The 14,027-nt window shown below is 46.9% G+C and overlaps 1 protein-coding gene across 4 annotated transcripts in view; it reads left to right on the forward strand.

Annotated features, from left to right (window-relative positions):
• The window catches only part of HDAC4 (histone deacetylase 4), a 175,613-nt gene that overhangs the window by 109,170 nt on the left and 52,416 nt on the right, over positions 1–14,027 (forward strand). For 3 of the 4 annotated variants that reach the window (XM_066322354.1, XM_066322357.1, XM_066322355.1), the window contains exons 7-8: positions 3,818–3,939; positions 12,104–12,244. In XM_066322354.1, the coding sequence (XP_066178451.1) occupies positions 3,818–3,939; positions 12,104–12,244 (263 nt within the window). The remainder of the gene's footprint in view (positions 1–3,817; positions 3,940–12,103; positions 12,245–14,027) is intronic. The other variant, XM_066322356.1, reaches the window with a different exon arrangement.

The raw sequence follows: 14,027 nt of genomic DNA on the forward strand, positions 1-14,027 counted from the left end.
ATCAGTTAATGCAGGAGTGGTACAAGGTCAGTTAGAATTCAAGTTGCCCAGAGAAGCTGTGGCTGCCCCTGGATCCCTGGAAGTGTCCCAGGCCAGGTTGGACACTGGGGCTTGGGGCACCCTGGGATAGTGGGAGGTGTCCCTGCCCACGGCAGGGGATGGAGTAAAATCAGCTTTAAGTCCCTCCCAACCCAAACCATCCTGGAATTCTCTCTGGTGCAAGATCAGGGCTGCTGCAGGTTTTTAGCCACGTCGTGTTTGGGGTTTCAGGATGTTCCCTCAGCTGATGCTGAGAACTTTCAGAGCACCAGTGTGTGGTTTGGGTTTGTTGTGGCACTTATTGATCCAAACATCCCTTCCCTGTGATGCTCCAGGGAAGCCAGCAGGCAGAGACAACACACAAACCATTGCACAAGGATTTCAGGTCATGCCATCTCCTCATTTTCCATATATTTTGTGGTGGGGTGAGGATTGGTATCCTGAATTCTAACCCAAGATGGACAAAGCCCTTGGGGCCTCTCAGCTCTTTCTCAGCACTGAATTATACTGCTGAGCCCTCAAGGAGGGCAGATGGCAGCAGCACAGGAATTTAAAATACATCCTTCACTTGTTAAGGCAGAAGTTTGGCATTTTTTTCCTTTCCATTCTATTTTTTTAGGGTTTTGTTTTTTGTTTTTATGTTTTTGTTTTTGTTTTTTCGAAAGAAGAATCAACCTTTAAATTCCTGACGTATTAGTGTTTAATTCTGTGGCATCACACAGGTTACCAGCTGAGCTCTGGAGACATTCCTGTCCCCACATAGCTGTGCTGTGATGCAGTTGGGTGGTGGTTGGGTTGAGCACACGCGAGCAGGGCTTGCAGAGGATCCACTCCTGGCTCCTGCTGTGAGCAGGCAAGGCAATTAAATGGTAACAGATGCTGGGAGAGCCTCTTGAAGTGACACGCCTGCTTTTAAGCACTTCCCTTGGTCTTACTAAGGTTTGTGAATTCCTTTTTTTTTTTTTTTTTTTTTTTTTTTTTTTAATGGAAAGCGTTGCTTGGAAAAAAAATCTCCTAAGGGTATTGAGCACCATGATGGTCTGACGTCAGTGACTGTGACAGGAAAAATGTTCTGCTGGCAAGGAATCACAGAGGTATTAGAGCTGGAAAAGACCTCTAGGATGAGGTCCCATCCCTGGAAGTGCTCAAGGCCAGGTTGGACAGGGCTTGGAGCAGCCTGGGATGGTGGAAGGGGGTGAACAAGGTGGTCTTTAGTGTCCCTTCCAGCTCAGACCACTCTGGAATTTTATGACAGGCAACAGCAGGGGAGGTTCTTTGGAACTGCATTGTCAGACTGCCCCTCTGCTGGATTCTGAACCCACCTGGCAGCCCAGCTCCCAGGAAGTCCTGCTCTGTGTGATTCCCCTGGGAAGCAGCCACTCCGTGCACTTGCGAAAAAAGGAGTTTATGCTAGCATGAAAGGGAGTTTAACTGGATATTTGCATGGTGGGGCGGTAGAGTGGTACAATTATACTTTGAATTATGCATTAAGTTATACATTGAATGATCCAAACATCCACGGGTGTGAACACAAAACATTCCAGCTCAGGGACACATGTCTGAATGTATATTCAGTGCTGGACGTGACTGAAGGCTGAAATATCAAACCATGAAATTGTTAAGGTTGGAAGAGACCTCCAAGATCATCACTCCAACCTTTCTGTCTGTGCACGTGGGTGTTTGAAGGAGCTCAAGGAACAGGAGAAGCCCTGAATGAAGTGCTTTCAGGAATGCCTGCAAGTTCTTTGCAGTGTCCAGTTTCCTCTCCTCTCAGAGCTCTGACATTCCTGAAGGGGCATGCAGACTGGTGCATGCTACTGGAAGCAGCGTCAGACCCCAGTCCTGGAGCCAGGGAATGTATTCCTGTTTGCACAGCTCAATATCTGTCATTCAGCAGCCCTGGAGCACATCTAAACAGGCCCTTTGAATTCCTGCACATTTCCTGACAAAGGGATGAAAATCGCTTCAATGTACTCGATTGTGCTGCTTAGGTCATGATTATAAAAAAAAAAAGGACAAAAAAAAGTCTGTTGCTCATATAGAGCCAAAAATGTCATTGTGTGACTGGATGGGGCTCAGGGTCTTGGATCACAGCATCCAGGATTCGTGGGAGTGAAACATCTCTGCATGCTGCCTTGCCGTGGAGTGAGCGGATCCCGACAGAAAAAGCCACGTCTCTTCCCAGGAGGGATTAATTTTTTATTTTCAGTTTGGCTCTGTTTTGATTGCAGGTGAAGATTGAAATGTGCATGGGGGCATTCAGGGGCAGGGATGTGGCACAGCACGGAGTGGGTGTGGGAAACACAGCCCTGCAAGAACCCCAAAGATCATTTTTTCTTAATGTACGGAGAAATCTGGATAATGAAGAGGGAAAGCAGAGTCTTTCATACTTCCATAGAATCCCAGCATGGTTTGGGTTGAAGGAACCCTAAAGCCCCTCCCGTTCCACCCCCTGCCACGGGCAGGGACACCTCCCACTAGGAGGTCTGTGGGAGTAGAAAATGTTGATGCTCAAATAAAATTTGCAGAGGTTTTTTTTTTTGTTGTTGTTGTTTTTTTCTGTTTTGTTTTGTTTTGTTTTTGTTTGGTTTTTTTTTTTTTGTTTGGGTTTTTTTTGTAATTATGTAGATAATTCAGTGTGTTTTCCTAGTACTTCATTAGCCCCATATTTTTTGAAGGCTTTAACTTGCAGTGGAGTTGATTCTCTGGATCTCAGCAAACAGCCAACTTCTGAGTGGAGGGATTGTCAGTGGTTGAGAAACAGCATGAATTTGTGCAATTTTCAGCTGTGAATGGCTCATTTTGGTTCTTGAAGAACCTTTTATAGGAGAATATTTTCAGCTTGGCTTTTAGGTAATATAAAATCTCAAATATTTACTTTTTTTTTTTTTTTTTTTTTTTTTTTAAAAAATGCTTCCTTGCCATTGTCCCAAATCCTTTAGTATTTAGAAGAAGCACGGGGTTTAAATTCTATTTATTTAAAGTGAAGTTGTGAGAGCGCAGTGACTGTCACCTGCATGGCTAAATCAGTTGTTCTGCTGACAGAGCTGCTCTGCTGACTGGAGCCTTCTCCCAGGCTGGTGGAGCTCCTGAGAAACAGCAAAGCTGGGCACAAGTCATTAAGCAGGAAAGATGCAGCCAACAAACTGGTAGGAGGCTGAGAAAACTCATTCATTATTTAATATCCTCAGCAAACAGACTGTAATTTACTTCCAGCAGCCTGCTCAAACAAAGCCATAAATTATCATCTCGGGGAGGTTCAGCTGGAAAGGTGCTGAGCGCTTTGGCCCTGTCTCTGCTGAGCTCCTGGGATGGAAGGACAGGCAGGAGGAAAGGCAGGGGGCCACCTGTGTGGCAGGGCTGCTGCTGGCCAGGTTCAATGCTTCGGCCTTGGACCCTGTCTGCTAAGCCTGGGGTTTATTTTGGGGAAGGAAATGGTTCACTTGTGCTGAAGTTGAGGTCTCACCTCATGTGCTGAGATTCAGGAACGTGACTTAGCAAAAGCCAGCCCAGGTTGCAGTCTTGGAATTTGTACTTGTGATTAAATACCTGCATGAGCTGAGCCAAGGTGGAGTCTTACACTGAAAACAAAGTTAATTATCTTCCTGTATATCGGATTTTTGTGGGGATTTTTGCAGGAGTGCTCAGGAGAAGAAAGCCAGAGCCTTTCCCTTTGTCCTGTTCCCCCCTCCCTGAGGTGGCAGGCGCTGCGCTCGTCATCCTCTGCCTGTCATCGGTGTAAAGCTTGTCCCTTCTCCTTCTCTTTCCTTCCGTGCAGGAAAACCCAGCATAGCTCTCTGGACCAGAGCTCCCCACCCCAAAGTGGCGTCTCCGGCACCTACAACCACCCAGTCCTGGGGATGTATGATTCCAAAGACGACTTCCCACTCAGAAAAACAGGTAGGGCTGCCCTTCTCTCCCCGTGCTGCCAACCGTCCCTGCCCTCTGCTCTGATTTTCCTGAAAACGAAGGGATGTTTCCAAAAAGCTGGATTCCAGGCTGTGCTTTGTTTCCCGAGCCCCCTTCTCCATCTGCTTCCCCTTCAGCTGTCACTGTGCTCCCAGTGTTCCAGGGAGGCCGGGGCTGCTTCGGTGTGTGCAAAGAGCACGGGAGACAGCGAAGCCACGTGTCACAGTTTGGGAGGTGTTTTCCCAAACCCAAAGCTTCCACAGAGGTCTGCATGTCTCCAGCCTAAGTACGCTTTGCTGAGTGAGAAAAGTACCAAGAAAAAGTTCATTTCTTGAGGGATTTGCATTTTATGTACGAGGTTGTACCTGAGGTAAATAAGGAGGTTTGTGCCAGGGCGAGCGCTGGGGCTTCCTGCGAGGGCTCGGTTCACACCTAGACAGTTCTCTCTCAGTCTGGCCGCTCCCTGCACGGTGGCTGAGCAGGTCAGTTATTCCTCAAGCCTGTATTATGTAAACCAGGTTGTTTGGCTTGGCTGTGATCCTCAGCTCTGTATCACATGCCTGAGCCAGCACGGCCTGGGCTCCCAACCTGGCCAGCTCCGGGCTGCTGCCTTCGGGGAACGGCTCAGCCCCGAGAGCTCAGCCTCGCTCAGGGAGCAGTTCTGCTCACTGGCCGTGCTGGGAATCACTTCAGGACAGCAAAAAAGGCTTCTCTGCAAAGATCACACAATGAGTAAGGTTGGAAAAGCCCCTTTAAATCACCCAGCCTTCAACCAGCGCTGCCTCTAACCCATGGCCCCAAGTACCGCATCCACGGGTTCTTTAAACACTACCTGTGATGGTGACTCCACTGCTGCCCTGGACAGCCTGTTCCCATGCCTGACCAGCCTTTCACTGATGAGATTTTCCCCTTTTGGGAATTTCTCACTAGGAGCCATAGCACCTGCCTTGCTGGGTAGATTCCCATTTGTGCAGTTGTCTCTTTTCCACCTTGGGTTGGTTGCTTGACGAGTAACAAACACTTCAGCTGTGCAGGAACCCAGTCAAAAATGGGCTCCAAGATGTGGGTTTTCCCTGGGAAAGGTGCCCTTGTTGCTTTGGGGATGGTACTTTTGACTATGCCCTTCCTGGAGGACTCCAAAAGCTGACCTTAGAAAACTGGTTTGCTGAAGAATGGGGCAGCCTCTCCTCTCTGCACCTGGATAATGGAAGAGCTTCCAGGCTGCCCTGGGAATCACAGCATTTCCGTGCAGGGCAGCACCCCTTGGCACCAAACCTATCACTTAGGATCTGTGGGCAGCCTGATTCCAAGAGATTTTTAGCTCTTTTCTGTGCCTTGTGATGCCAGGTGATCCGTTCCTATCCTGTTAACATTCCCACAGTAAAAATGGGCTTTGACATGCTCCCAAACGTGCCTGGCTTGTCACCTCAGGGCACCCTGTCAGACTGGCTTTGAGCAGCAGTTGCCCTTCTTGCTCCCAGGGTCCTGGACAGGAATTCCTGCAGGAGAAGGAGGACATCTGCACATCTCACCCTGTGCTGCTTCCCAAACTGAGATCTCACCAAAGCTCCTGCTGAATGAACTCCTGCTGTCACACAGAGGGAATTAAGGATGATAAATGGAGCTAATCATGTTATTAAAGAGTGGAAGCCACCAAACCCATTGTTGTTTTCCAGCAGGAGGACGTTCAGCTGATTTGGGTTTCCCAGAACGCTGGCACTTGTTCTTTTTGGGCACCAGCATTAATCTCCTGGGCACTGGTCTGGGATACAAACGAGTTCACTTTTGTAAGGTTCAGGGGAGAATTTTTTTTTTTTTCTTCATTGTTTTCTTTTATTTTCCTTTCAACGCAACAGCACGTCAGGCTTTGGCACAGCAATATCCTGCAGAATTCCCAGTGCCAAGAATGTTAAGTTGCTTGGAGAAGAAAGGCTCCTGAACAATCTGGTGTAAACAAAAGGCAGGGAAGGCTGGAGCCCATCCTAAATAAAGTTCTTTATTATGGGTGAGCTTTTCAGATTTTTGGCACCAGGCAATGCTCTGCCTTTGTGTTGGTAATTTAAAACCACCATATAGTGTAGTCCAATTTTATTAAATTTGATTAAATATTTGCAGCTCAAATAACAGAGCCCATCACAATACAGCTCTGATTACCAGGGCTGGAATCCAACCAGCACCGTTGCTGGGGAGAGGGCGGCTTAGGGGGTGGTGGGAAGGCAGTTGGAATTACCATTTCTCCCAATCTGGGAGCATGTCCTGCAGGTTGAGACATTTTGGGGAAGGATAAATATTCCCCATCTCTGGGAAGTGTTCCAGGTCAGGTTGGACAAGGCTTGGAGTGCCCTGGGATGGAGCAGGGTGTCCCTGCCCATGGCAGGAGGTTGGAACAAGGTGAGCTTTAAGCTCCCTCCCAGCCCAAATCATTCCATGATTTCATCAAATCTGCCATTTCCCTGCATTTTAGCAATACTCTGTGTCTTTACTCTTATTTCAAGCATCCTGATGGTCACAGGTGGTGGGAGAGGGAGGATATGCAAGAATGATCTCTTCAGAGTGCCTGAAAGGCTTCAGCAGGGGCAACAGTCAGCTCCTGCAGCGTGCTCCCGATGCCTCCCGTGCCCTGAAATCCAGCTCTGTCTGATTTGTTTTCCTAAATTATGCTCCAGTTTCTTGGCTGTTTGGTTTTCAGCGTGAAATTGTTTTCCTGGTGCAGTTACTAATTGCTTGAATCCTGTTCTTAGCGTGGCTGGGGGATTAATTTCACTCTGCTCCCACTCTTCAAGCACTTTGGGGCTTTTCCTTTTTTTTTTTTGCTGAGCTAAGATCAGTTTGGTTGGTGCTGCTCCTGCCTTTGCTGTTAAATACCTGGATTAGCACAAGGGTTTTTATTTCTCCTTCTGAGGAGTTTCCTTTGTTCTGTGTAGGATTTAGTGTCGGAGTTTTATTGACAGCTTTTGAGAGAGGAAATTCTAAGTGACCTTTTCTGCTCCCAGATCAAGGTTGGAGTCTCCTAAATTTAATAACATTTGTTACGTGCCACACTGGGGTCCTGTAAGGAAAATCTCTGGAGAATCCTTACAGAGTGATTTTAGACTCTGGGTTGGGACAGTCTGTTTTGATAACCCCAAGAGTTATTTGTCAACACCTTTCTTGGAGCTGCTGAAGTGGGTTTTAGCAGAGCTTTTCACTTTTGTATTTCCAAGGAATCCTGTCCTCATTTTCTCCCCAGGAACAAGGTTGTTGATGGCATTCCCTGCTTTCTGAAATTCAAGCAGTGGATATATTAGAACATGCTGTTACTTAGAAAGCTGACACCACCACCATCATGAAGATTTAAAGGGAATTATTTCACTTCTTAACATGCTTTTCCTCTTGGACTTGATGATCTTAGAGGGCATATCCAACCTAAATGCTTCTGTGACTCCATGATTCTTCTTCCATGCAAAAGAGATGAGCCTGAGAGAGGAAAGCATCCAGCATCCTGTGATGTTGTTGGTATTGCAGAAGACTGGAGTTGTTTGGGTATTGTTTGCAGCTAAGTAGGTGAAATTGGTGTGGACTTGTTGCAATTCGAAAGAATTAAGAGGGAAAATGGAAGGATTTGTCAACAAGTATAATGCTGCATTTGTCAAGGAAAGTATAATGTTCCTCTGAGCTAGTTCTGATTATTGGAGTGTTTGGAGTGGTTTGTTTTAGGACGAAGTTGTTTGGAGAAAAATAAACCAGTCAGAAACCCTGGTGTAACATGGGAGTGTAATCCAGAGGAAATCTTGGAGCTCTGTGTGGCATGGCGTGTCACTCCAGTTTGAGAGCATCTCTGCCTTCCCACCTAGGTTGTTCTTTCAGCCAGCTTGGTTGGAAGCCTGGCTTCCCACAGACCTGTGCACTGAGACGAGGCCCTGACCTCAGAGAAATTCCTGCTGGAGGTACTCTGTCCTGCTCCAGCTGGAGGACGTCAGTCTCTGTGATCCAAAAATAACACCTGCCTTGAATATTGGGGAAGATTTCTTCACTGGAATGGTGGTCAGGCACTGGAACAGGCTGCCTGGGACAGTGGTAGAATCACCATCCCTGGAAGTGTTCAGTAACTGGGATGTGGCACTGGGGAACATGGTTTGTGGTGGTGATGGATTGATGGTAGGACTTGGTCATCTCCGAGGTCTTGTCCAGCCTTAACGATTGTGGAATTGTGAAGACACTTCTTGTGAGCGGTGCACCAAAAGAGGAGCCTCTTCCAGGTGGAGACCAAACAAAATCTTGTGGTTTTGTTTGGCCTCCACCTTTGGGGGATCCCAGTCACTCAGGGAACCCACCCTCCTCCTCCTTGGTCCTCCCAGCTCTATCTCTGCTTCCCAGGAGCTGCCAGGGGCCTGCACTGTTCATAGAATCTCAGGATTGGGTTGGAGGGAGCCTCAAAGTCCATCCCATTCCTACCCCCAGCCACAGGCAGGGACACCTTCCACTGTCCCAGCTTTCTCCAAACCCAAGTGTCCAGCCTGGCCATGGACACTTCCAGGGATCCAGGGGCAGCCACAGCTTCTCTGGGCACCCTGTGCCAGGGCCTGCCCACCCTCCCAGGGAACAATTCCTTCCCAATATGCCATCTAACCCTTTCCTTCCTTCAGCTCAAGTTCCCTCTCCTCATGGACTTTTCTCATGGATGTTAGAAGTGAGACAAGATAATTCTGTTGGATTTTGCCTGGCTGGTAAAGCTTAGTCTGAAACTTAAAAAAAAAAAAACAAACCCAAAAACAAAGAATAAAAGAATAACATCCCTTTCCAGTCCCCACCTGCCAAGATGTAGATGTTCAAGGACTGGCAGCAGGGGTTTCATGCTGCGTTGTTTGCTTTTATTCCACAAATGTGGACGGGCAGTGGGAACAGGGCAACCTCTGCCCGGGGCTTGGTGGGGTTTTGACTTCCACAGACTTAATGTCTGATTAGTTCAGCAGCTTAGGGGCTGCAATTCTAGGAAAAAAACAATGGGAATGACATAAATGTTGGAAGAATTGGATTACATGGGTCTTGCTGCACTCAATGATGTACAAGAGGGGTAACTTGGGTTGGAGCCTGTGAAAACCAGGGAAGCTTTTGGCTTATGTTCTGGTTATTAATTTACTTGGAGGAAAACAAAATATTCTTTGTATAAATCCTTATTATAGGCCAAATTAAGTATGTCAGTGCTTAAGAAATCCCACTGGCTTTGTGGGAGCTGACTCAGATTTGGGCATGGGCTTCATTTGTTTGCTGGAGGGGAATTTTGATAATTTCATGGCATTTGTTTTAGATATTTCACCTTGAGATGTAGAGAAGCAGTAATTTTTTTAACTTAGGTTTTGTAATTTAGTCTCCAGTTTTTAAATTTACTCCAATTAGCAAGGGTTTTTTTTGGGCACATTGCCTGGCAGAGTGAATCTGGGGAGACTGCCAGTGAAATTGGTGTTTCTGACACAGCACTGAACCTGCATTGACTGTCAGGTATTGATGCTTCTGTGTTGTTCAAATTCCTGTTTTATACTTGTGAAAGACAGCTCTCTTCAGCTTAAAAATATTTTTATTATGTAATAGTTTAAAAACCATCCGAACAAGCGTAAAATCTCTTACTATAAAATAGGTTTTATGTAAATTCTGTGAGTTTGAGGCTGTGCTCTGCGCTGCCTGTGCTGAATTTTAATTCACCTACTTTGGGCTCTGGAGCACCCAATTAAATCCGTGTAGGGATTACGCTCTCTGAGGTCCTGATGCCATGTTAGATTTGGGATTATATCTGAGGGATAAACAACAAAATCAGAGCGAGGCTTTAAATAGACCTTTTGGTGTTTTGAAACTCAATCCTCCAGCAGAAGGGGGAAACACAGAGCGATTTTGTCTTAAAATAATTTAATCTGACAAATTCCAATACGTTGCTTTGGCAATCACTTACGCTGGAGGTGTTTTCTCCTTTAAGGCTGTGATTTTCTGTGTTTGTTCATCTCTTCGTTATATGGAAGGAGGTTTTTATTGTGGCCTTAAATATGGGGTGTGTTAGGTAATGTGACCCCAAGTCTTTTGTTTCCCTGCCCATTTTTGAGGTGTTTCAAACCCATTCCTTCTTTGTATTTTAAAGCCACCTAATCAATTGTGTGTTCCCAACAGAAACCACTCCTCATCTGAGCAACCAGGAATAAAATTTGGGCTGAAATACAGTTTTTATTTCCGTGTTTTCCTTTGTCAGAGGACAGATCCTTCCAACAGCTGTGGCATAGGCTTCGATTTCTTTGATGTAAAATTAATATATCAGCATCCAGCTGTGACACCTTCCCTTTCTGCAGAATCCCAGAGTGGTTTTGTTGGAGGGGATCTTAAAGATCATCTCCTTCCAGCCATGAGTGTGGCATCCAGGCAGCTGTTAATGCTCAGAAATTGGGACAAATTAAAGCTGGGAATGTAAGGATGTGGGATGAGGTGTGTACCCAAACACTGCTTTTAAAATCATAAATTAAAATCGTAACAGCCTCTGGTTCTAAGAGAACTTGGAGAAGTTGCTGCTTGGAGCCTGAGCTTGTGTTTGAACTGGTCTGGTCTTTACATTCAGTCCCCTGACATTTTATATGCAAATTCTCTCTCTCCAAGACAGTTGTCCCCTTGATAATGCACTTCAGTCAGCATTTGAAGCATCATCTTGAGGAAGCACTTTTTTTATTAGTGCTCCTGTTATCTATTGCTAGTGTTTTTCTGTCCAAAACATTCATGAAAAGCTTCTTCCTTGCTTTTATTCTTTTTTCTTCCTCCGAAAAATTCCATCAAAGCACTGTGTTGATGGCTTAACTTCAAGTATTTGATCTTGAATTCATCAGCTTTCTGATTTTTTGAGCCCTGCAATTAACGTCAACAAGCTTGATCTTTGATGTGACCCGGTGGTCAAGGGAAATATAGCTGCAGCCAGACTGAGTTAATTCAAATCAGTTTGTAAACCCTGTTTTAATTCTTCTAGAGAAATGTAGATTATTCACCCTGGAGTGTGTTGGTTGGTAATGGAGTGAGCACAGGATTTGCTGGTTCAAAGGGATTACGCAGCAGGGTTGTTGAGGAAGGGAAAGGATGGGGCTGGTTTGCTCATCTCAGCTCTGTCAGTAGCCCTCAAACCCCACAGCAGGTATTTCACTCAGGGTTGGGGAGATCAGAAAGCTCCCAGAGGAAATCATCTTGCAGGAGTTGTCTTGAATTCAAGCTTCATGACCTTGGTGGAGACTCAATAACGTGTGTGCTGTCACCAACTCTCCTGGCCCCAGGGGTGCTGGAGCTTCCCAGGAGCTCTGCCTCAGCTTTTTGGGATCTCAGGATTTGGGTTTTGGAGGGAGTCTCTCGAAGGCATGGTGTACACAAGGCTGTGGTCACAGGGAATGAATCCACACCTGCCCTGAGCAGTCTGGAACTTCCCAGGTGTCTGACGTGCTGTTAGGGTTGAACTGATAGGCTGTGATGATGTAACCCAAAGATGTGTCCCAAACTAACAAACAAACCTCCTCCCTGGTGTTGGCTTTCCTTGGCCATGCTCTCATGCCCTTGAGTTGACACTGGCTCCAGCTGCACAGGGAGCCAACAGGGAGATGATCACCTGGTTTGCTTGTGGGGTTTGATTTTGGTGTTTCCTTCCCTGCCCCGGCAACCCTCCCGGAGCCAGCTCAGCCTGGGGCTGGATTACTCTGAGGGTGTGGAGCTGCCTGTTCCAGTAGCACATCAGAGATAACCAACAGCAGCATCTCAGCTGGCTCAGCCACTCCTCAGCTTCTTCCCTGGATCCCATCAGCTGGGTTTGCAGCTCGGTTGGGAGCAAGTTGGGCAGACGTGGGAAACTCTGCACTAAACCCAAGTCTATGTCTTCGTTCAGAGAAGACTTTGCAGGATGATTGTTACATTTTTAATTCAAATGCCTGTTGTTGTTGTTGTTGAATCCGGACCTTGCATGGGCTGGGACCTGTTTGTTACACTACAAGTCTGTGTTCCAAATATTTTTTTTGGAGCAAATTAAGCAAATGACTTAATTTAGTTTAGCTTCCTGCAAATGCTCGCCTGCAGCCAGCCAACTCAACTCAGCTCGACACAGCTCAACTCAACTGCAGGCTGAGTAGAACACTGCCGAGGTGTCCTAACCCTGTTTCATTTTCCTGGCCAGCCTCTGAGCCCAACCTGAAGCTGCGGTCCAGGCTAAAGCAGAAGGTGGCAGAGAGGAGGAGCAGCCCTCTGCTGCGCAGGAAGGACGGGCCCGTGGTCACCGCGCTCAAGAAGCGTCCCCTGGACGTCACAGGTACGGCGGGTAAGCGACAGCTCCTCAGTTCTTCGTCTCCTCCTCTCTTCCCAAAACGTGCTCCTGTCTCCTGTGTGCTTCAGCAGTGCTGGAGCCGAGCTGAGGGCACTGGAACTGTACAGCCTGGGGGAGGCTGAGGTCAGGTCTCATCCGCATCCGCTGCTTCCTCAGGAGGGCCAGCTCCCATCTCTGCTCCTTGTGACCAGGGACGCACCTGGAGCTGTGTCACTTAAGGTGGAAGACAGGAAAAGGTTCTTGACCCAGGGGTTTTATATATACAGCTGTAAAAAACTTTTTTTTTGACTACTCAACCGACAGTTTCGTGTTGAAAAGTCCTGTCCTTCTAGGACAGAAGTTTGCAAGTGGGATCGGAGAAAAGAATGTGATGAGATTACCATAAAGTTAATTCCTAGCACCATCTAGGGATGTCTCTGTGTAAGTACCACCCAGTGACAGCTTGGCCAGGCTTGTCTTGCTCCAAGGCACACGATCATCACTCCATCAAACTTAAAAGTGAGCTCTCTTTAGACAGCAGAGTGGGTTTGGGAGACCCTGGGGTGCCTCAGCCCTTCTCTGTGTCAGAGCCTCTCTGTTTGCAGAGGGAAAGGAAGATTTCAAGAGCTAAAAGTTGTGGAATTACAAAATATCCTTAGCTGGAAGGTACCCACAAGGATAATCCAGTCCAACCCTAGGCCTGCACAGGGCACCCCAAAAATCCCAACCTGTGCCTGAGAGTAGTTTCCAAACACTCTGTGAGTTCTGGCCTTTCAGACGTGAAAATCCAGTTTCCTTGACTCACACAATGCTACGTGGTACGTGGCTCCTGCTGGCTGACCATTTTTCCCTGCGATGACTTCAGAAATGGCAGTGGAAGCTCCCATTTCTCACTGGCATGGACATGGTTCAAGAAGCCAGCCTGGAGCCTGTGTAGAAAAGTATTGGAGTTGTCGTGGTGAGAGGGGACTCTTAAACAAAAAATAAGCTTTAAAAACAGTTCTACTTTGGAGAATAGAAATTATGTTTAATCCCTGAAGAATGCAAGGGGTTCTGGTGGGACACCTTCCTCTTGACCAGGTTGCTCAACCTGGCCTTGGACACCTCCAGGGGTGGGGCAGCCATGGCTTCTCTGGGAAACCTGTGCCAGTGCCTTATCACCCTCACCGGGGAGAATTCCTTCCTCCAATTCCCTCTCAAGCCTGCCCTGTGGCAGTGTAAAACACTGCTGTTCCCCCTGTCCTGTCCCTCCAGGCCCCAGTAAGAATTAGCTTTTATTCCTCCTGAAGTAATGAGGAGCCTGCTGCAGCTGCTGGGAGAGTCTCTTGCAAATGCTCGGGGATAAGGAAAGTTCAAAAGAAAATGTTTGAATGTTATTAACCTCTGCAAATAAAAGGAAGGACACTAGCAGCTGTGCCATACAGCAGGTGAGAGACTTTCTGAGGGAGGTGTGATGCAAGGAGGTGTCTTTAGGGTTAGAGGGAAAGAGGGTGGGAGCAGCACTTCCAGAAAAATGATGCAGAGCAACTCCAACCTCCTCCAGTCTGACCTCTTCAAACCTTCCATGCCTTTTATTAGATTTCAATCATAATTCAAGTTATTAATACACTCTAAGAGAAATTCTCATGGGGAGAAGACTTAAATATGCAGAGTAGGTACTTGGATAAACCATTTGAAAGTGTTGGTATTTAAGTGCCCTGGGAAGATTTAGGGGGAAGAAGGGGAGGAGGGCTGCTTTCATCCAAAACAAAACCTGAGCGGTTGTTGTCTGTGTCAATACCATCACAGAGATGGTTTC

Source organism: Sylvia atricapilla, chromosome 7 (assembly GCF_009819655.1).
Source record: "Sylvia atricapilla isolate bSylAtr1 chromosome 7, bSylAtr1.pri, whole genome shotgun sequence".
NCBI lineage: Eukaryota > Metazoa > Chordata > Aves > Passeriformes > Sylviidae > Sylvia > Sylvia atricapilla.